This window comes from Brienomyrus brachyistius, chromosome 21 (genome assembly GCF_023856365.1).
Source record: "Brienomyrus brachyistius isolate T26 chromosome 21, BBRACH_0.4, whole genome shotgun sequence".
In the NCBI taxonomy this organism is placed as follows: domain Eukaryota; kingdom Metazoa; phylum Chordata; class Actinopteri; order Osteoglossiformes; family Mormyridae; genus Brienomyrus; species Brienomyrus brachyistius.
This window is the reverse complement of record NC_064553.1, coordinates 15249299-15269171: the sequence shown is the minus strand read 5'-3', so window position 1 is coordinate 15269171 and position 19873 is coordinate 15249299. Positions and strand designations below refer to the sequence as shown.

General features: G+C 52.2%; 2 protein-coding genes across 3 annotated transcripts; one reads left to right on the top strand and one right to left on the bottom strand.

The window, feature by feature from the left end:
- Positions 1-590: 590 nt before the first annotated feature.
- Positions 591-7205, bottom strand: LOC125717094 (caytaxin-like). The gene is made up of 13 exons (XM_048990066.1): positions 6695-7205; positions 5529-5651; positions 4613-4668; positions 4209-4445; positions 3937-4104; positions 3755-3857; positions 3044-3175; positions 2862-2948; positions 2607-2705; positions 2119-2154; positions 1942-2034; positions 1780-1826; positions 591-1479 (listed from the first exon to the last, which is right to left on the bottom strand). Exons 2-12 carry the CDS (start codon positions 5576-5578, stop codon positions 1793-1795), a joined length of 1095 nt encoding a protein of 364 aa, XP_048846023.1. The 5' UTR covers positions 5579-5651; positions 6695-7205; the 3' UTR covers positions 591-1479; positions 1780-1792.
- A 1478-nt stretch (positions 7206-8683) lies between these two features.
- Positions 8684-18246, top strand: zfr2 (zinc finger RNA binding protein 2). Of its 2 annotated transcripts, none has more exons than XM_048989913.1 (19): positions 8684-8763; positions 10434-10671; positions 10949-11069; positions 11146-11322; positions 11407-11741; positions 11832-12011; positions 12261-12501; positions 12726-12880; positions 13030-13149; positions 13428-13567; positions 13641-13770; positions 13909-14102; positions 14216-14384; positions 14838-15003; positions 15619-15707; positions 16159-16254; positions 16352-16463; positions 16536-16633; positions 16723-18246. In XM_048989913.1, the coding sequence occupies exons 1-19, from the start codon at positions 8711-8713 to the stop codon at positions 16912-16914; spliced, it is 3006 nt and encodes a 1001-aa protein (XP_048845870.1). In that variant the 5' UTR covers positions 8684-8710; the 3' UTR covers positions 16915-18246. The 2 variants fall into 2 exon arrangements, with proteins under 2 accessions (XP_048845870.1, XP_048845869.1); XM_048989912.1 differs by having other exon boundaries at positions 13638-13770.
- Positions 18247-19873: the final 1627 nt, after the last annotated feature.

The window sequence follows — 19873 nt, the reverse complement described above, 5'->3', positions numbered from 1 at the left end:
GTCCAGACGTGGTTTGCAAATAGCATGGGGATCACCGTCTACCGTCTGTCTATATACTGTGTTTTTTTTTTTAAGATGGGAGGCAGATGTGAGTTGAAATCTAAGTTCACCTGCCCCAAGGGTGTCTTACGTGTCTGTGTTCTTAGCAGCACTTGCTCCTTGACAGCTGTATGCTTGCGATGTGCTCTCTGCCTTGCCTGAGGAAACGCAGTTAGCTTGAGGAAACAAGGTCGTCACTTTCATCTCGCAGTAGGGAAAATCACCAACATTAAATTCGCAGAGGGGGCAGAAATTTCCACCGTGCAAGTCGGAGGCACAACATACCCGACCCGAAGGCGAGTCATAGCCGACTGGCTGATAAACAGATTGAATCTGATGAGAAAGGCAGCATCTCTGTGCGTCTCACCAGTCACCAGACTGATGCCTCTCTGGGAATCCGCAAGGCCAACTGCCAGATCCATTGTCATGTACACATTTCAGCAAGAAAAAATTACTTAACAGTGCTGGGACTGAACTGAAAACTGAGCCACTGGCCCCAGGGAGTGTTTTTCACGCAGATATTCTGATTCACAGAGATGCCGACCACCGTGGGAGGTGTCCTCAAGTTTATTCCCACAGAAAAACATGACGCACAAATAGAAACACCCTCTACAGTAGGAGGCATTCATTTAACATGGTTAAAAAAGATTTTGTCGAGAAATATCAGCTAGCTAACCATTATTTACAAAAGGTTAATAAGCAGCAATGTTGATATTGCAGTATACATTGACACTGGAGTCACACACAGCTATTATCAACACCAGAAAAAAACACTTACGAACGCATTCATTCTATATTACCAAATATACAAACATTTCTTTTATTTTTTGGAAGTCCTGCCGGTAACGAACACTCCCCCACCGCAATGTTTACTAACTTCACAGCATTTTACAAGGACGACGGAGGTGTATGTCCTGATTTATCAGTTACGTTGAGCTACAGCAGGAGACAATGATGGCTAGTTTAAAGCACATGACCTGAGCGATGGCATCGCGGTCATGCCTGCGATTCCGGTTCCATCTGAGCCGTGAAGGGGCCACAGGCTCCATGGGATGCTTGTCATTACTAAACCTTAAAGATGTCAGTTATCACAATTGTTTACTATTACAATGGAGAGGACTAAGGACCCACCACGAACCTTTATAGGATAAGCTGAAGAATGGCAGTCTACATGGCTGGAAGACAGTAATCTACAGAAAATGTAACTTTAAACAAAAGAAAACACCCAGCAATGCTTTGCTTTCTTAGGTCATTTGTCCTGAAGCATCACTGAGGTTCTGTCGTAGTGCTCCTTGGGGTGCTGGGGGTGGGAGGGGGGCTCTAGGCTGTAAGAGTATCTCAAAACCTGAGCCATAATGACTGATGAAGTCTAACACCCTCAGCCTGATTTTTCCTTTGCAGGGCTGAACCCCCTCCCTCTTTCTGTGCCCAGGCTTCACCCTGCAATAAATACATTAAAACAAGAACAACAAAAATAACAACAATAAACATCTGTTTTATCGAGTATTTGGATCTAGCCATGTTCTACTGTTTCAAGTTTGATGCCTCAGCCAATCAGCTGTGTCCAATTTGATGCTCCAGCTAATCAGCTGTGTCCAGTTTGATGCCTCAGCCAATCAGCTGTGTCCAATTTGATGCCCCAGCCAATCAGCTGTGTCCAGTTTGATGCCCCAGCCAATCAGCTGTGTCCAATTTGATGTCCCAGCCAATCAGCTGTGTCCACCCTGTCAAAGCTCTTACCTAAAACTCAGCATCACTGGCCTGGCTCCTCGACTATCGGCGCAGGCCTGAAAACACATCACATTTTATCAGTCATAGTCTGAGATTGTCCAAAGCTAATCGAGCAGCCTTATCTGTTAGCAGAATGGGAATACAGCCCCCATAGGCACCATAGACTATCACCTGTCTGGGTGCTCTGAGGACCCTGGCTGGGGCTGACCCGCTCCATCCTGCTCCTGCACCTGCTCCTGTTCTCGCTCCTGTTCCTGCTCCATCCTGAGAGCAGAAAAAATAACTTTGTGAGATTTTGCAAACACAATACCCTTTATCCGTTAATCACTGCAGGGAGCCGTCACGTACCTTTCCGTCTGTGCTTTAAGCCTCTCCTCCTCAAACCTGGGGCAAAGCATGTCAGCAGTGAGAATGTGGCATCGCATCTGACCGACCTCACCTTCAAAAATTACTGTGGACACTGTAACAATATTTGCAATTTTATTCATTTTCATGGATCCAGAGTCGACTTCTCTTCTTAAAATACAGCTAGTTTTGCTTATGTAATCCTTAATTCCCCTAAAGCAGGGCTGTCAAACTGCAGTCCTGGAGGCCCGGAGCCCTGTGTAGCTTAACGCTTTCCCTGTTCCACCACAAATGATTTGACTCAAGAGCTGTCTGGTAATTAGCACACGTAGTTTAATCTGGTGTGATAAGTGAGTGGAAGCCCAAAATTGTGCGGGGCTCTGGCCCTGTAGGACAGCAGTTCGACACCCGTGCCCTAAAGGAAAACGTAGTTTCTTCAGCGCCCATGATTTGTGCTCCAACAGCGGCCTCTAGTGGCTATATACACTTACTGCACCACACACTCCGGGACGTTCACGTGTTCCATTGGTACGATCTGGGCCAGCTCCTCCAAACTGTTTACGTAGCGGATTTTCTCCATGAATTTCACACTGTTCAAAACACAAGTGGTGTCAAGTGGCCACGCGCACTCATATTTCCTCTTATCTTTAAAATCAGGACCCTTTAAATTAACTTTCTATATATAGTTACTAATCAGTGAGCAGGTCTATAAATACACATCTGTGAAGATGATCTTCCATCCTCACCTAATGAATGGCCTGGAGATGGCCAGTACAGTGCGAATAAACCAAGAAGGGTGGGCAATTATCAGAGATTTCAGATTCTTCCTCAACCTGCACAAAAATAAACAGCAAATAAAAATGAATGGATGAAAGACCACCCCTGTACGAACAGTCAGTAGATATTTCAGCCAGTCAGAAGTTCGTACCTCCTGTCAATCATCTGATAGCATTTCTTCAGCCAACCGATGCCTGGCATTTTCCTTCTGGGCGTGGCTCCATTCATGTAGATAATCATGTAGTCCTCAGCCACCAGCAGCTCCAGGCTGCTTACCACATATCTGGGGTTGGGGGGCACGGTTGCTTATCAGGGACAGTTGAGTTCAGTATTCAGCATTCAGTATTCAGCATTCAACATTCAGTATTCAGTATTCAGCATTCAGTATTCAGCATTCAGCTTTCAGTATTCAGCATTCAGTTTTCAGTATTCAACATTCAGTATTCAGCATTCAGTATTCAGTATTCAGCATTCAGTATTCAGCATTCAGTATTCAGTATTCAACATTCAGTATTCAACATTCAGTATTCAGCATTCAGTATTCAGCATTCAGCATTCAGTTTTCAGTATTCAACATTCAGTATTCAGTATTCAGCATTCAGTATTCAACATTCAGTATTCAACATTCAGTATTCAACATTCAGTATTCAGTATTCAGCATTCAGTATTCAGCATTCAGTATTCAGCATTCAGTTTTCAGCATTCAACATTCAGTATTCAGTATTCAACATTCAGTATTCAGTATTCAGTATTCAGCATTCAGTATTCAGTATTCAACATTCAGTATTCAACATTCAGTATTCAACATTCACTATTCAGTTTTCATGCTGTTTCAGATGTTGCACGGTTAACAGTCACTCACAGGAAGAGGTTTTCCATGATGTACTGGTAGTTCGGGCAGCTGCTGTCTGGCAGGTAGCAGGCTGCAAACACGATGATGGCATTCAGCCCCTCGCCGTAGTAACCTATGAGTAGGAGCAGCCCTGCGTGAGGTGATGCGGAGTCAGGAGGCGGGGCCAGTGAGACGAGGGCCGGCGGACTCACCGCCATGTGTCACCACGCGCAGATACGGCCGGATGACCTGCATGTCGATCCGGTGCTCCTGTTCGCCAATGATCACCGTCCGCCACAGGCGCCCATCGGCTCCGCCCTCGCCGCCTGGCCCCGCCCCCTCACAGGGTGTAGCCTTGGCACTGGCCACTGGGGTGTCATCTAAGATATGCGACATCATGTTCCTCATGAGGGAACGGTATTTCCTGACAGGGGCATTTAGCGACGCTTTTTAGACCCCTCCCCTTAACCCCGCGACCTCTGACCTTCCCACTCCAGCTCGTTGCCGCTGGTAACAAACTCAAGGGAGTCTGTCTCATCTGGAGTCTCGATGTCATCCACGTTGATGTCAAGGTCATCGGGCGTACCCAGGAAGTCGTCGGACGGTGGCGAGCCCTCTCCTCGATCTAGTGACAGGCTCATTTCGGGGGCCGCCAACGTGCGGCGTTTCCGATTGGCTGCCGCTCCGGCATCCCCGCCCACATTCAGGAAGGCAGGTGGAGCTAAAGGGGAAAACTGGCCAGGTTAAGCAGTAGCAGGAAGTCTGCAGGCGTAAACTGGGTGTCACTTAGCCAAATCCCAGGTGTTGTGCGCAATAAGCCGCTCAATGGATAACGTCACCGTAAGGATGGACTCCTATTGGCTCAGGAGGGGGTGTGGCACTACTCACATGTTCTCTGCTCGGAGAGCCCATAGGAACAGTCCTCACCATCCTCAGGAAGAGGTCTGCAGGACAGAACAGTTATATACCGCACTCAGCACTCAATAACTGACCCTGGATCAGTTTCACCATCCAGAATTGCATAAGCTATACAAAGCTACGGAGTCCATTCACGTGTCCAGATCAGTTTCACAGACAGTGAGGCGACATGAAAGGGGCGCCCGGCTTCTGTGTAAACCTCCAATGGCCTGTGCTATGCAGAGGGTCACATGACTACTTCATTACCATAAGTGACGTGATGCTGTGTTATGGATTGGGACACATGGCACTTCTTTACACTTAAGCAGAGCGCTTGCTTCCTTCCCTCACTGACGGATTAAAAGCCCTTATCTGCTTATCCCTCTTTTTTTCATCAGATACTGAACATTGGAAAAACTCTTGTGCTCTTGTCCTTTCATTGTCTGCCCTGCTTTCAATGACCTTAAATGGCCTGCAGTGCATTATGGGAAAAAAAGCAAGTTTAATGGCTCCAAATGCAAACACGAATGCACTGACGAAGCAGAAACACAACACAGCTACACAAACACAGCGCGCTCACACCAACATGCCACAAATACACTCATGGGAGCTCTACTGACACAGAAATGTTTTGAGGGCAGAACAAAAAAAAAAAAGATTGGTTCAGAGACTGTACAGGAGGTTGGTCCAAGCAAACAGAGGAGCGGGGAGAGACCAATCAGATGTCTTGATCCCGCCTCTTCTAGTTGCTTGGACCCACCTCCTTTACAATCAGATTGGTTATCTCACTGAACCTCCCACAAGCCACAAATACACTGGTGACAAAACTAAACACCACCGAAACACAAATACCCTAACTCCCTCCCATGCAGTAGGGGGCACACTTGCATGCTGCTCATGGATGTACCTTGGGAAGTCTTCATCCTGCCACTCGTCCTTCACCTCCATGTTTTCCATATGTAGTCTTCACGGTGCCCCCCCCACCCCAGGGGAGAGAGTGGGAACCAAGGCAAGACACGTGCACAAATACCTTTGAAAGGAGAAAGGCAGCCTTTATGCATATTTATCCATCCAAAATGACTTGTGCAGCCAAAATGTCACCACACTGCCCCTATGGTATTTCATGGTATAGGCTCAACACCACATGCAGTTACTGGCAGAGGGGTCATGAGATTCTTTGCAGAGTATGTAAGTAAAAATTTAAAAACAATCGGCGAAATCTTGTCAGGCATCTTGCCAGGCAACCCTGGTCAGAGAAATCAACTTAGGGGACCCTTGCGCTGTTATTTTGGGGGTTGTAGTTTGAAAAGTTTGGGAACCCATGCTCAAAGGTACAATGAAGCCTCACTCAGAGGTATGACAACCATTCAGCAGAATAGTGTTGCTGCTCATCCTTAGCTGTCACGCCCCCTGGTGTCCCGAAAGATTTTCAAGCAAGGACAATTTTAAAAGGAGTTTGCGAATTCAGGTCAGATGTGGCGACATCCGTCACCAGCCAATCAGCGTGTGGGAATCTTCTGCAAAACCTCTCAGTCTAATTCGAGTTAATAGTCAGGCGAGACGGTGCGTTATATTTGCAGGACTGCTTCTCAGAAGCCATGTCCTTTTTCTGGTCTTCGTCAAGGTGACTGAGCGCATAATGCGTTTATCTGAACCTCTGAACCGGAGCGCACCTCGTACCTGAGGTTTGAGAAGTGTTGATACCATGTATCCATGTCTTGCCAGAATCACACGCACCACCTACTCTCACAGTCACGTAATTAGTGTATTTTCAGGTGCATCTATGCCACGGCTCTACTTCTAAACTGCACGAATCACGACAACTACCCTTCTTCCGCTGACTTCACGAAACGAAGCAGTGTCCGAAATTATTCTGTACCCCGTGAGATGGCAACAGTCCGGCTTTATTCCCTGGGCGGAGACGCTTAACGGGATACGAAATGTTACCTAATCTGTACTACGTGCTATAAGTGTGTCACTGCTTTAGCGCCAGGGGAGGACGTGCGGATGGTGGAGGTGCTGTTCCCTAACGTAGTGTTAACGTGGAGAGTTAAAGGGGGACATGGCACTCACCCACGGACCGCTGTATCCTCCCCTGATCGTACCTCTCCTACCGGCTCGGTGGTCTTCAGTGTGCGTGGGACAAAAGATTCATGTCCTGCGTGGCCTGATCCGGGGGAAGGTGTATCCACGGGCTGACAGGTAAACAAAGGCGCCCCTCCTCCCCACCGAAGTCGATGATACCGCGTCCCGCTGCTGCCTGCTATACCCCCATTTCAGTCCCGCCGCTGCTGCGGGACTTGGTCTCCATCAGACATCAGGACTGCGCTTCTCCGTTTGCGGTCCACACAGATCTCACGTCAAATCCCGCCTCCCGGTCCATCGACGACCGCTTTCAGAAACACCAGTCCAGTGAGCCCAGTCGGCCCGCTTAAACCTCGCGGCTTTTTTTGCTTTTTTATCAGCGTCGTGGGTGTAGATCATACCCTTCTCCCCTTAAAGGGGGAGGCGGCATTGCATCCAGTACAAGCGCTCCGATCGACCCGGTTTTTTTTCTTTGCGCAGAGACTCCTGCGCATGTGCTGTTTTCCTACATACACGCGTTTCTTGGTCGTTTCTGTTCCCTGGCAACAGCATCCCAGCCTCTCTCACCCGCTCTCGATCCCCCCATTTCCTTCTCTCTGATGACATCATGCCGACACTCCCTTAAACAGTTGGGCTTGGTCTTCGGTTTCGAACAAGCGCAGATGTAGAGCAGCAGTATCCTTCCCTCTGCGCTTTCTATCCTCTTGAACGCCGACCCACAGAGCGGCATCATCCGGTCGCAAGTCCCCACTACACGCCAAAAGTCCGGATTTAATTCTCATACCTCCTGTTGCCCTAACCTGCGGCGGCGATATATTCCACAGTTATTTTTGGAAGATCTGACATAGGAATCGAGTGATGTCTCCACATGCCTCTTACATATTTAACCAGACGAGTTGGACTGGAAGTTAGTCGGAGCGAGAGTTTCTCCGATGAGATTATATTCTTCTGCCACAGGCATAACATATTGAGAACCGGAGAAAAACTAAATCGTAACAAATTCATTCATTCGCCTTCTACACTGGACAGTCAGGGTGGCTTTGGTGTTTTTTGGGAATACGCGAGCAGGACACGGTAAATGTACGGAACCAGCTGGGTGGCAGTACAAGTAAAATAGAGATAGATAATATGAAAGTGTGCAAATAAATATATAAACATATAAAGGAGAGACAACACGATGTATGGTACAAGCAGCTTTGGGGTGTGTGCAATTAAGCTTTCAGGTTCCAGTGTGCTTCTTGATTCTCACGGATCTTTATTTAGGAGGGCAATAACTAAATAAAGACGCATGCAAAGCACGCTGGAATTTATAATCTATAAGTTTCATTGCACATACCCCAAAAATGTTTTGCTAAGATTACTTATATGTGTACATGTTTATTATTTGCACGTCTTATGTAAATCTTCTATTTCCGTTTCACTTTCTGATATTGTTTTTGCCTCGATTTCATGCCGTCACTTGCACCAAAACAAATCCCTCGTGCTTTTCTGATTCTGTTTCAGAGCTGCGTTTAAATGTGACACGGCAGGTTACCCGAGTTACCATTTAAATGCTTTTCGCATATTGCAGTAGTTTCATGACGAGTAAAATAAAAGCACATTTTCTCATGCGTTACCGCAATACAAAGCGGCACCGCTGTCTGCAATTTCCATTGTGTTTTAAAAGAACTAACTCATTCATCATATATATGATTGTTAAACAAAACGCGAAGAGAAATCAGCATATGCACACTAAACAATGAATGTTAGTTAAACGTTAAAGTTAAATTACAATAAAAAATAAATGGATTATAACAGGGAGAAGGTTGAATTACATTTCGCGTTTTGTTAAACATCTGCATACAAACAGCAGTTTTTCAAAGGATTTTGGAGACATCGGAGCGAACCCGGATTATGGAGCCCGTGTGAACTCGCGGCACATGAGCCGGGGACGCTTGGTCACGTGACAACGCGTCCGCCGCCGCCGCCCCCCTCCTCGCTCGCGCTAGCCCAGCAGACGTCAAGATGGCGGCGAGCAACTACTACGGGTTCGCGCATGGCGCCGGTCCGCAGTACAGGTAAAGGACGCCGCTGCCGCTCGGCTGTGCAGCCTGTCCGGGGGATGCACGGCCCTGACCCGCACAGGACGGCTGGGGGCGTAGCCAGATCACGGCCATTGTCGGGCTCCGGCCGGCCGCAGGGTGGGCTGCGTGTAGAGGCCATTCTGGGGAACGGTTATCAATAATAATAATTATTATGATTGAAATGTCTGAGTTGTCTGCATAGCCCGGGGCCGATGGCAGGTCATCGTGCATGCATGTGCCAACTGCGATACGGCACCATCCTGAAATACCGAGGGGAGAAGAGCAGACCCGTCTGACGGGGTAGCCGGCACCCCGAGATCCGGTCTCCTTGGTTTAAAATCATGCTTGATCTCCTCCGCCGCCTCGCTTCCAGCTCTCCTGGTTAGTTTAGCGCACTGTACGGTAATGATGAAGGCAGGTGGGCTTGCGGGTTTTGCGCATCCGTAGCGGCGGCGTCCCCGCTGCATATGCGGTGTTTTCAGGTGGGAGGGGTTGCCCATTTTAACACTGAAACTTTTCCTGCCGGGCAGCGAACCGGCCGTAGAATAAGCGTCCTTCCCCGGTGGGGCGATTGGCAAGATGGCGGTGATAGGGTACCCCCCCCCCCCCGTCCCCGCCCCCCGTGGATGTGACTCGTCGTGTCACTCACAAACTTTATTTACTTACAGCTCTTTACAGCAAGCACCTTTCTTGGAATGAACCTTATTCACATGCATGTAATGATCCTTTACTGCTCATCCACGCTCCACTCAGATACCAATTAAGCTGTGGGCAAGTTTTAGCTTGCATCCACTAAAGAGCGATGTTGTCCTCATATTCAGCCAGCAGGGGGCATAGTGATTAAGGTCCCCTTCCTGTCACTTTAAATCAATAAAAACAAACTGAGATCTGTCTGCATTCCTGGCCGTATCGTACACGCTAGCAGAGGCTACAGGTGTCACACACAGACTTCAGAGGAACCTGGGTAGAGGAGAGTCATGTCACAGCCTTTAATCCCCCCCCCCCCCCCCCCCCCAGGGGATGCCCGCCACGGCCGAGGCGGAAGGGCGCTCATCCGGACACTTTAGACACAGACATATGCCGGGCTAGCTTGGCTAAATTTAGCATCTGGAGCGCGTCTGTCCCAGGAATTCCGGAGATTTACAGCCTATCAAAGCATCCCTGTTTGTTCAACAGTGTGAGGAAAAGGGTTCGTATACAGAGGTTAAGTGACAAAACAGAGAGTCAGAGTGTGAACGTCCAGCCTGTACAGTTCATGGGCTGGCAGGGTGACCAGGGCCCCTCGCATGCGTCCCCTCCGCTCTATTTATAAACTGGCCACCCCCCCTCCCCGCTTCCCTTGACTGCCCCTCGCTTGCCTAATTAAGCACTTCGTGTGATGATCTAAAGCCGCTAATAAAACTTCACGCAGGGGTAACCCCGGCCTGCCGGCTGCCCCCTCGTCATGCTGTCGTTGCTGGCGCCTGGCTGGTGTACTCGCCCTCCCCGTGGTGCTCCCTGCCCGCCCTGGGCCGCAGTCCTGGGAGCAGTTCGCTCCGGGTCGACTGTGCGGACCTTCGGAGCCCTTCCTCCTGGCATCTCGTTTTTTTCTGCGCCGGTGTTGAATTAATTGGCGGAAAAGCCGTTGGGTGACGTCGCCCCCGATCCCGTCCTTCCCGCTGCAGTGCCCAGCCTCCCGCAGCCTATTCCCACCCCACCACGGGAAGCTACGCCATCCAGCCCGGCCCCAGCGTGGCCCATGCCGTGACCGCCTCCTACGCCCCGGCTACGGTCCAGACTGGGCGCCCCATCGGCTCGGCGGCGTATCCAGGATACCAGATACACCCTGCCCCCGATTATGGCTACGGGGCCCGGCAGCCGGAGTCAGCCTCCCAGCCCACGACAGCGCCACAGACATACCAGGTAAAATGTGCACTGGCCAGCAGGTGGCAGAGTGATTAAGGTGCTGTACCGAACACAAGAAGGTGGGATGATACTAATAGAGTATTTCTCAGAAGTCAGTAAATCGGGATGTTAGTTTGTGTTTTCAGTTTATTTTTATTTTATCTTGTAATTTTTATTCATAATCCCCACCCTTAACAGGTGCTCATTTTCATTCCTGTTTCATTGTTAGCTTTAACAAACGGATTAATATAGAATATTGACGAGTAACACTGATGATTTTTGTATTAAATCCCAGGACAGCTACAGCTATGGCCGAGCGGCTTCAGCGGGAGCCTATGAGAGCAAGCAGTACTACCAGGCGAGCAGCGGTCCAGCGCCCGTCCAGCGCACCGCCGCAGACACCTACTACCAGACAGGTGATCCATCCCTTCGGACTGTTTGTGGGTGTGTCCCTCTGCACGCTTGCCCCTGATTGGCTGTCTCTGCCCCCAGTGGCGAAGAGTGCGTACAGCCAGCCTGCCCCCCAGAGGCAGGTGACGGCACTGAAGCCGGTGGCCCCTGCCAGCTCCGTGGCCGTCAGCTATGGTGTCTACCCCGCCTCCAGCAGCTCCATCTGCTCCTATGCCCCCAGCTCCTCCTATAGCTCCAGCACGGCGCCAGCCTACTCAGGTGAGCCTCAGGGCTGCTCTGGGAGAGGCGCTGTACGCTGTGGGGGCCGGAGCCGGTGACGCGGGGCTCTGTTCTCCTCTGCAGCCGTCAGCTACTCCAGCTACGACCCCAGCTGCTATGCAGCCAGCCCGTCTTACTTCCAGGCCTCCCAGCCTCCGCAGCCGCCCCCCCAGCCCCAGCTGCAGCCCCAGCCCCAGCCCCAACCCCAGCAGCCCCCGGCCCCCAAGCTGCTGAGCGGCTCGTCTTGGAGCAGTGCGGCTGGTGCCATGGCGACAGCCCCCGCGTCCACGGGCAACGCCACTGGCGGCTACAAGAAGCCAACGTTCCACCAGAGCAAGCCGGCCCGGCCTAAGGGCCCCCCCAAACAGCCGCAGCTGCACTACTGCGAGATCTGCAAGATCAGCTGTGCGGGGCCGCAGGTCAGTGCCTGGCTGTGTCTGTGGCCCCTGCCCCGACAGCTGTCCGTGCCTGCGGCCCCCGTCTTGATATATAGCTATATCCTTTCGCAGACGTACCGGGAGCACCTGGAGGGCCAGAAGCACAAGAAGAAGGAATCGGCCCAGCGGGGGGGTCAGCCGAGTGGTGGCCCCCGTGGGGTGCAGACCCAGCTGCTATGTGAACTCTGTGACATCTCCTGCACTGGGGCCGACGCCTATGCCGCCCACATTCGAGGAGCCAAACATCAGAAGGTCCCGCCTCTCCCCCACTCCCTAAGTCATATTGCATCCCCCTCATTGGCTCTCAGTTGTGGCCACACCTTTATAGGCAGCGCCCACCAAGTTCCTCCCAATCAGAGCCTTCCTCCTGGTGCTTCTCTTATTCGTGCCATGTGACGTTTACAGCTCTGCCTCGCAGTTCACCGATCACTGTCCATAAAAAGTGTATAGAAGCTCGGGATTCGAGTAGTGAGCTCACATCTGATGTTCCGTCTCCTACAGGTGGTCAAACTCTACAACAAACTGGGGAAACCCATTCCATCGACAGAACCTGTGCTTGTGAACTCTGCCCCGACCGTAACCACGACAACGTCAGGTAAACCCACGACCCCCACTGTCACTCCCGCCTCCTCAGCATCTCCTGTGACGACGATAGCTCCGCCCCCTAAAGCCGCGTCGGTGACCTCCAACAGGACCCTGCCCACCACCAGGAAGCCTGCTGCTCCCAAAATAACGTTCGTCTGTGAGTCCACGCGCCTCGCCTCCCGTTGTCATGGCGACGGGTCCCGTGTGTGAAGTGGGGACGGATTAGACATCCCTAGAAAAGGGTGGCCTTTATGGTCCACAATGAGGTGCTTTTCTGAGTTAAATGTTTTAATTACAACATTTGGATATTAAAACAGCCAGACAGGTGATTGGTTAGCGAGGTGCCAATAATGTCTGAAATGCTTGTGTGATTCGTCCAAGCCAACGAGCCCGCCCCTGCCGCACCGGTGGCCAAGGGACTGGAAACCAAGACCACGGTGACTCCCAGGCCTGACCCACCAAGCGAGGACGAGGAGGGTGACGGGGCTGGGGTTCCAGGGGACGTGCAGCCCGTGGGGCATGACTACGTGGAGGAGGTAGAGGATGCTGGTTATTGCTGCCATCGATTTACCTTGTTGAGGGTCAGCTGGTGGTGCCCATTATTGATGGTGTTTTTGATTAACTGCGCTTTGAGTGCGACATTAACATAGCTGGTTAATAGTCCATGGCCTCCGCCCTCCCCAAGGTCCGCAATGAGGATGGCAAAGTAATCCGCTTCCACTGCAAGCTGTGTGAGTGCAGCTTCAACGATCCCAATGCTAAGGACATGCACCTGAAGGGCCGCCGACATCGGCTGCAGTACAAGGTGGGCTTCCTCCCAGAATCCCCTACGGTGGGTTGTCAGCAAGTTCGCTAACTGCTAGTGGTATACATGTATGCTAACTGCTAATAGTAGCCACGAGTGCCAACCGCTAACAGTGACTGTGAATGCTAACTGCTAATGCTAGTGGCGAATGCTAACCGCTAACAGTTACAGTGAAACCTTGCAGCTAACGGTGACCACTAATGCTAACCACTAACAGTGACCACTAATGCTAACTGTTAACCGTAACTACTAATGCTAACCGCTAACACTTTCCACAGAAAAAGGTGAATCCTGAGCTGCCCGTCGACATCAAGCCAAGCAACCGGGCACGGAAGCTTCTGGAAGGAAAGTTGAGGAAACAGAAGGCAGCCCTGAAGAGGCAGCATGATGAGGAACAGCGGTGGCACATGGAGATGAGGTGAGAGCTCATTGCCAGCCTGCTGGGGCTCGTCCTGGTCTGCTGAATTGACGGGCACCTTTTCCTACAGCAGGAGGTATGAGGAGGACGTCTACTGGAGGAGAATGGAGGAGGAGCAGCTCTACTGGGAGGAGCAGAGACGTAGGATGGCCCCCCTCCCCCCACTCATGGGACGACCTTGTATGCCTGTACCCCCCCTCCTGGTAAGTACCACTCCGTGATGCCTGGGGCCTGATTGGGGACCGGTTGACCTTAGGTACCCCCCTTTGGCATGGGAGGTGTGCGTGTGTGTGTGGGGGGGGGGGTTAATGCATATTGAACTGTGAACCTCACTCCCCCAGGTGTTTTCGTCCAAGCCGGCACGGCGACCTGACTCCCCCGATGACCGGCACGTCATGGCCAAACATTCCAGCATCTACCCGGTGGAGGAAGAGCTGCAGGCCGTGCAGAAGATCGTCTCGCACTCTGAGCGCGCCCTCAAGCTGGTCTCCGATTCGCTGATGGAGGTTGAGCCCCAGCTGGACGGCGAGAAGGCGTAAGGGTACTCCCCCGAACGGCCAGCAGGTGGCGGAGCGGTTAGAAACCGAGAAGCTTGGTTTAAATTGTTGTTTAAACGGCTGAGCACTGCTGTCCCCCCGCTTCCTGCAGGCCGGAGCCCCCTGTGCGCACACTGAAGGGGGTGATGCGGGTGGGCACCCTGGCCAAAGGCCTGCTGCTACGCGGCGACCGCAACGTGGAGCTCATCCTGCTATCGGCCCACAAGCCCACTGTGAGCCTCCTGAACAAGATTGCTCAGCAGCTTCCCAAGGTGCTGAAGGTGAGCTGCGTGTGACCCGGGCATCATCCGTCTGTGCCGCAGGGCGGGGGGAGCAAGCGGGGCGGGGTGCTACAACTCTGGCTGGAGTATGTTTTCCCAGTGCAGCTCTGAACCCATCCGGAAGCGACATTTTAGCCACTCTTGATTGATACTGGAAGTACTGGTGTGGTTGGGTTTTCCCTCCCCACATCTGCACTGGTTTAATTCCTCTCTTTCTCCAGAGGGTCCCAAGACTGAGACTTCAGGCACATCTGCGCCGTCTGCTTTTATCCCCCATTTGACACTGAACGTTTTGCTTGTTTCACATAATCTCTATAAGACAGTAACTATGTACCGGATCCCAGAATGCATTGCAGTGTTTTTGGGTCTGCCCATTTCAGTGGGCCTCCCCATTTACCGGCGACAAGCCCCCGCCCAGCAGGCAGTAACATGCGGTGTCCTTTCCACCGGCAGACGTTTTGCGAGGAAGTGTATGAGGTGCGGGCTCTCCCCGAGGAAGCCAGCGTGGTGGTTTGTTCCAGCAAGGAGCCCAAAATGCAGGCCACCGTATCGCTCACCTCGCCGCTGATGAGGGAGGAGCTCGGCCCGGCCCCGGGCGCGGACCAGCAGGCGCAGAAAGGTTAGAGAAACCAGCACGCAGCACCCCGCCCTCAGGGTCCGTCCCGCTAAATGCCCCACGCCCCCCCACCGCGAGGTGAATTGGCTTCTTCCAGCATTTCCCGGAAGCTTGGTTTCTAACTGGCCCCATTCACACGGCGCGTAGTTTTCCCATCAGGCATTTGCTGTCTCCTGAAGCGGTGATCTCTGACCTTTCCGTGCCACGGCGACCCGTGTCGCTGGACCGACGCACACCCCCCCACCCCCTCCCGCCCACAGCCGGCACCTGATGGAGGTGACCGTCTTAAAGGGGCGGTGTCGCAATACGCTGTGCCAGTCACGGCTCCTATCCTTGCTGTGTAAATCACTTAAAGGGATCTTTTTGAAGCTTTTATTGAAGGTGAAAAGGCCTCTTGAAAGTGTGGCGGGGGCTGGGGTCTCTCTCCCACATGCCCTGTTGGTGACACGCCCTACGTCGGGTTTAACTGTCACCTTGTCTGTCAGCGAGGCCTGCTGTCGTTCAGCCCCAAACTTTCGAACAGTACGTCTTCCAGTTCTGGGGGAGGGGGGTTGTTTAAAAGTGTCACTCTTGGGGGGGGCAGCTTTAGTATGGATCCTCTCTGTTCCTGCCTCCCAGGTGTGGCGGAGCCGGACCCACAGGACATCCTGGACAGGAGAAGGTGCCTGGAGGGGCTGGCCACTCTCCGTCACGCCAAGTGGTTCCAGGTAGGGGATGCCTGGATGAAGGGGTGGGGGGGGGGGGGGGGTGCTTGTTATGAGCCACGTTCTTGTTTGCTTCTGTCAGGCCTGTGGGGGCAAATCCACTCCTCGTGAGAGTAGAATGTAGGTCCCTGAATGTCTGCTCCTGAGTCCCCCCCCCGTGTGTTCTCCCCTAATCCCTCCCCCTGACTCCTCCCCTCCTTAACCCCTCCCACTGACCCTTCCTCTTCCCTTCCAGACCCCTCTCCTGTCTTTCCCCCAATCTCTTCAGCTGAGCGCTTCAGTAACTCCTCCCCTAGCCCCTCCCTCTGACTCCTCCCCCATTCCCTCCCACTGACTCCTCCCCTAATCCCTCCACTGACTCCTCCCCCAGTCCCTCCCACCGACTCCTCTCCTGGCCCATCTTCCACTCCCTCCCACTGACGTCTCCCCATGACCCGTCCTCGCTGTATTCCAGGCCCGTGCTAACGGCCTGCAGTCTTGTGTGATCGTCATCAGAGTGCTGCAGGACCTCTGCCGGCGTGTGCCAACATGGGGAAAGATGCCCAGCTGGGTAAGAGTCCCCCCATACAGTGTTTGTAGCACTTCTGGATCATTCTGGATCTTTGCTGGGGTGATGCTGATGCCACACCCCCCCACCCCCTTCATAGGCATTGGAGCTGCTGGTAGAGAAAGCCATCAGCAGTGCCCCCGGACCCCTTAGCCCCGGCGAGGCCCTGCGTAGAGTGCTGGAGTGCATGGCGACTGGGATCCTGCTTCCAGGTACGTGGTCAGTCCATTCCTTGGCCTCGAGTGTCTGCTAGGTTTGTAAGCCACCGCGCCACACCTTTCCAGACGGCCCGGGCCTGCTCGACCCCTGTGAGAAGGACCAGACAGATGTGCTGGAGGGCATGACCAACCAGGCCAGGGAGGACATCACGGCCAGCGCCCAGGTATGCCCCTCTGGCCCGCCGGGTCCATCCTCGGTTCGCGCGCGTAGCGCTCGCCGCCTAGCTGACGACGCCTGCTCTGTGCGCGGCAGCACGCCCTGCGTCTGCTCGCCTTCCGGCAGATCCACAAGGTGCTGGGGATGGAGTGTCTGCCGGCCAGCAAGGCGCGGCCTGGGGGCCACACGCGCAAGCGCCGTCTGGATGGCGGCGAGAGCGGCGAGGGTGAGGGCGAGGGCAAGAAGGACAAGAAGGAGGAGGAGGACGAGGACGACGAGGACTCCTGATGGACGCCCTCTGGGACAGCCTCGCCTTCATGAATATCCACCTGTATCGACTCATCGCCGTTTAGCCACGTTAGCATCTCGTAGGGAGGGGGCACAAAGGCCCAGCGGGGGGCTTCTTAACCTCTGCTCCCTTCCTACAGTACTACAGTAACATAATATAGATTCAATGCAGATACCGAGGCTAGCACTGGTTTAGACCTCCCTGAACATCAAGGACGGAGTCATTCCACTGTCGCCATGAATACCGGGGTGCCCTTGCCTGGCAGAATCCGCCCACCGCCCCCCCCCCCCAACCATGGGCCCCCCCGAACCAAGCTTGCGTGCGTCTCTTCTCCGGGGAGGGAGGGGAGTTCATGTGATTAAAGCCAGTCCAAACATGTAGCCATCTGACAGCTGCGGACACAGTGTTTTTATTTTTACTCTTTAATCTATGAGCAGGGTGGGTTGTTAAAGGATGGTCTGGGGGCTTCAGTGCCCCCCCCCCCCCCCCCTTCCCACAGGCCACTGAATGGTGGATTCGCTTATTTGTTTTTATTTTGAAGAAGAGGGGCTTATGAAATAAGTAGGACGTGGATAACGAATCCTAAAAATAATTGTCAAGGGGGGGGGGTCTAAGGAGGTGTGTGTCTCTTCCCTCTTTCTAATGAAGAGGCACCCCTAACCCCCACCCCCCCGACGCAGTTCCGCCCGTGACAGTCAAGTGAAGCTAAGAGGAGGTTGGCGATGTCAACCTGCTGAGTTAAGGTAGTGTCCCTTGTAAAACAGACACTGTGAGAGGTGTGTGTGCGTGACTGGGGGCGAGTGTGTGTCAGTTTTCACATGCTCACGCATACAGCCACACACACACCATGCTGCTGTTCGAGGCGAAGGCTTCCCGTTCGTGAGGGTCCGGGTGTGGTGCTTTAACACCCCTGCCAGCTCGCACCCCCCCCCCCCCCCCGCTGCTGGGGCCCTGTTCTGCAGCTGGCCCCCTGTTCAGAGTGTTACTTTTCATTTTTAACCTCTTGTGGCCAGAGGGTGGGAGGTCAGCTGTTTCGCTGAGCCTAGGAGTGACTTTATGAACTTGTTTCAGCTGCTTTTGTACAAGTCCACCTAATTCTCTCCATTTGGGGGAGGGGGGGCAGATTAATCCTCACACGTGAAATTATCTGGAGGTTTAAGCATTTAGCAGTTTCCCTGTGCCTGTAATGTGATTTTTTTTTTAGATGTGTATTCAATGGTCAGTTATTTTCTTCCTTTGGGTACGGAAGGTGTGAATCAACATTTTTGCAAAGTGCTGTATGTCAGTACCAGACATGGAAGACAGTTAATAAACTGGAAAGTTGGACTAAACTCGCCAACCCGAATGTCATCCTTTTTTAGTGCAAGGTGCCGCTTTTGAGTTTTGCCCGTTTGCCGATGCACCTCTCCGCCTTATCCAGCAGGGGGTGTTGAAGATGCCTTTAGGAAATTGGGGTGGGTATTTAGTTACTGGACCGTAGGTCTGCTGAGAAGAACCTGTAGGATTATGAAGCTTGTGTGTATTATATGTGTTGTGTTATATTTTAATTTTAGGCTAGTCCATTTTGCCAAAATTTCATTGAGTAACTCAAAATCATATTCATTAGTTTGTATGGCCCCCACGTGCTTGTATGCATGTCTGACAACGTTGGGGCTCCTAATGAGACAGCGGATGGTGTCATGGGAGGTCTGTTCCCAGATCTGGACCAGGGCATCAGTGAGCTCCTGCACAGTCTGAGGGGCAACCTGGTGGTGTAATGTCCCAGAGATCATCTATTGGATTTAGATCAGGCAAGCATGGGGACCAGTCAATGGTATCAATTCCTTCATCCTCCTAGAACTGCCTACATACTCTTGCCACATGAGGCCGGGCATTGTCGTGCACCAAGAGGAACCCCGGACCCACTGCACCAGCATAGGGTCTGACATTGGGTTCAAGGATTTCATCCTGATACCTAATGGCAGTCAAGGTGCTGTTGTCTAGCCTGTAGAGGTCTGTGCATCCCTCCATGGATATGCCTCCCCAGACCATCACTGACCCACCACCAAACTGGTCCTGTTGAACAATTTTACGGGCAGCATAATGTTCTCCACGGCTTCTCCAGACCCTTTCACGTCTATCACATGTGCTCAGGGTGAACCTGCTCTCATCTGTGAAAAGCACAGGGTGCCAGTGGCAGACCTGCAAATTCTGGTATTCTATGGCAAATGCCAATCGAGCTCCATGGTGCTGGGCAGTGAGCACAGGGCCCACTAGAGGACGTCAGGCCCTCAGGTCACCCTCATGAAGTCTGTTTCTGATTGTTCTGTTACAGACATTCACACCAGTGGCCTGCTGGAGGTCATGTTGTAGGGCTCTGGCAGTGCTCATCCTGCTCCTCCTTGCACAAAGGAGCAGATACCGGTCCTGCTGATGGGTTAAGGACCTTCTACGGCCCTGTCCAGCTCTCCTTGAGTATCTGCCTGTCTCCTGGAATCTCCTCCATGCCCTTGGGACTGTGCTGGGAGACACAGCAAACCTTCTGGCAAAGGCACGTATTGATGCGCCATCCTGGAGGAGTTGGACTATCTGTGCAACATCATTAGGGTCCAGGTATCGCCTCATGCTAACAGTAGAGACACTGACGGTCGCCAAATGCAAAACTAGTGAAAAACAATCAGAAAAGATGAGGGGAGAATGTCAGTGGCCTCCACCTGTTAATCCATTCCTGTTTTGGGGGTCGTCTCATTGTTACCCCTCTAGGGAACCTGTTGATAATTTCATTAACACCAAAGCAGCTGAAACTGATTAACAACCCCCTCTGCTACTTAACTGGCCAGATCAAAATCCCAGAAGTTTAATAGACTTGATGCTGTACGATTTAAAAATGTTCCTTTAATTTTTTCGAGTAGTGTATTTACAAAGAGGATTTTCCTGTTGTTTGTGGTAATAACATATATTTCTATTCATTTTCTGAAC

Excerpts from the sequence above, each read along its gene's own strand:
- LOC125717094 (XM_048990066.1), bottom strand. The coding sequence starts at position 5,578 with ATGGAAAACATGGAGGTGAAGGACGAGTGGCAGGATGAAGACTTCCCA. Across the intron at positions 4,669-5,528 it reads CAGGATGAAGACTTCCCAAG|ACCTCTTCCTGAGGATGGTG; the intron begins GTACATCCATGA and ends TCTGTCCTGCAG. Across the intron at positions 3,176-3,754 it reads ATCATGGAAAACCTCTTCCT|ATATGTGGTAAGCAGCCTGG; the intron begins GTGAGTGACTGT and ends CCCCAACCCCAG.
- zfr2 (XM_048989912.1), top strand. The coding sequence starts at position 8,711 with ATGGCGGCGAGCAACTACTACGGGTTCGCGCATGGCGCCGGTCCGCAG. Across the intron at positions 11,742-11,831 it reads TCAGCTGTGCGGGGCCGCAG|ACGTACCGGGAGCACCTGGA; the intron begins GTCAGTGCCTGG and ends ATCCTTTCGCAG. Across the intron at positions 13,568-13,637 it reads CGGTGGCACATGGAGATGAG|CAGGAGGTATGAGGAGGACG; the intron begins GTGAGAGCTCAT and ends CTTTTCCTACAG.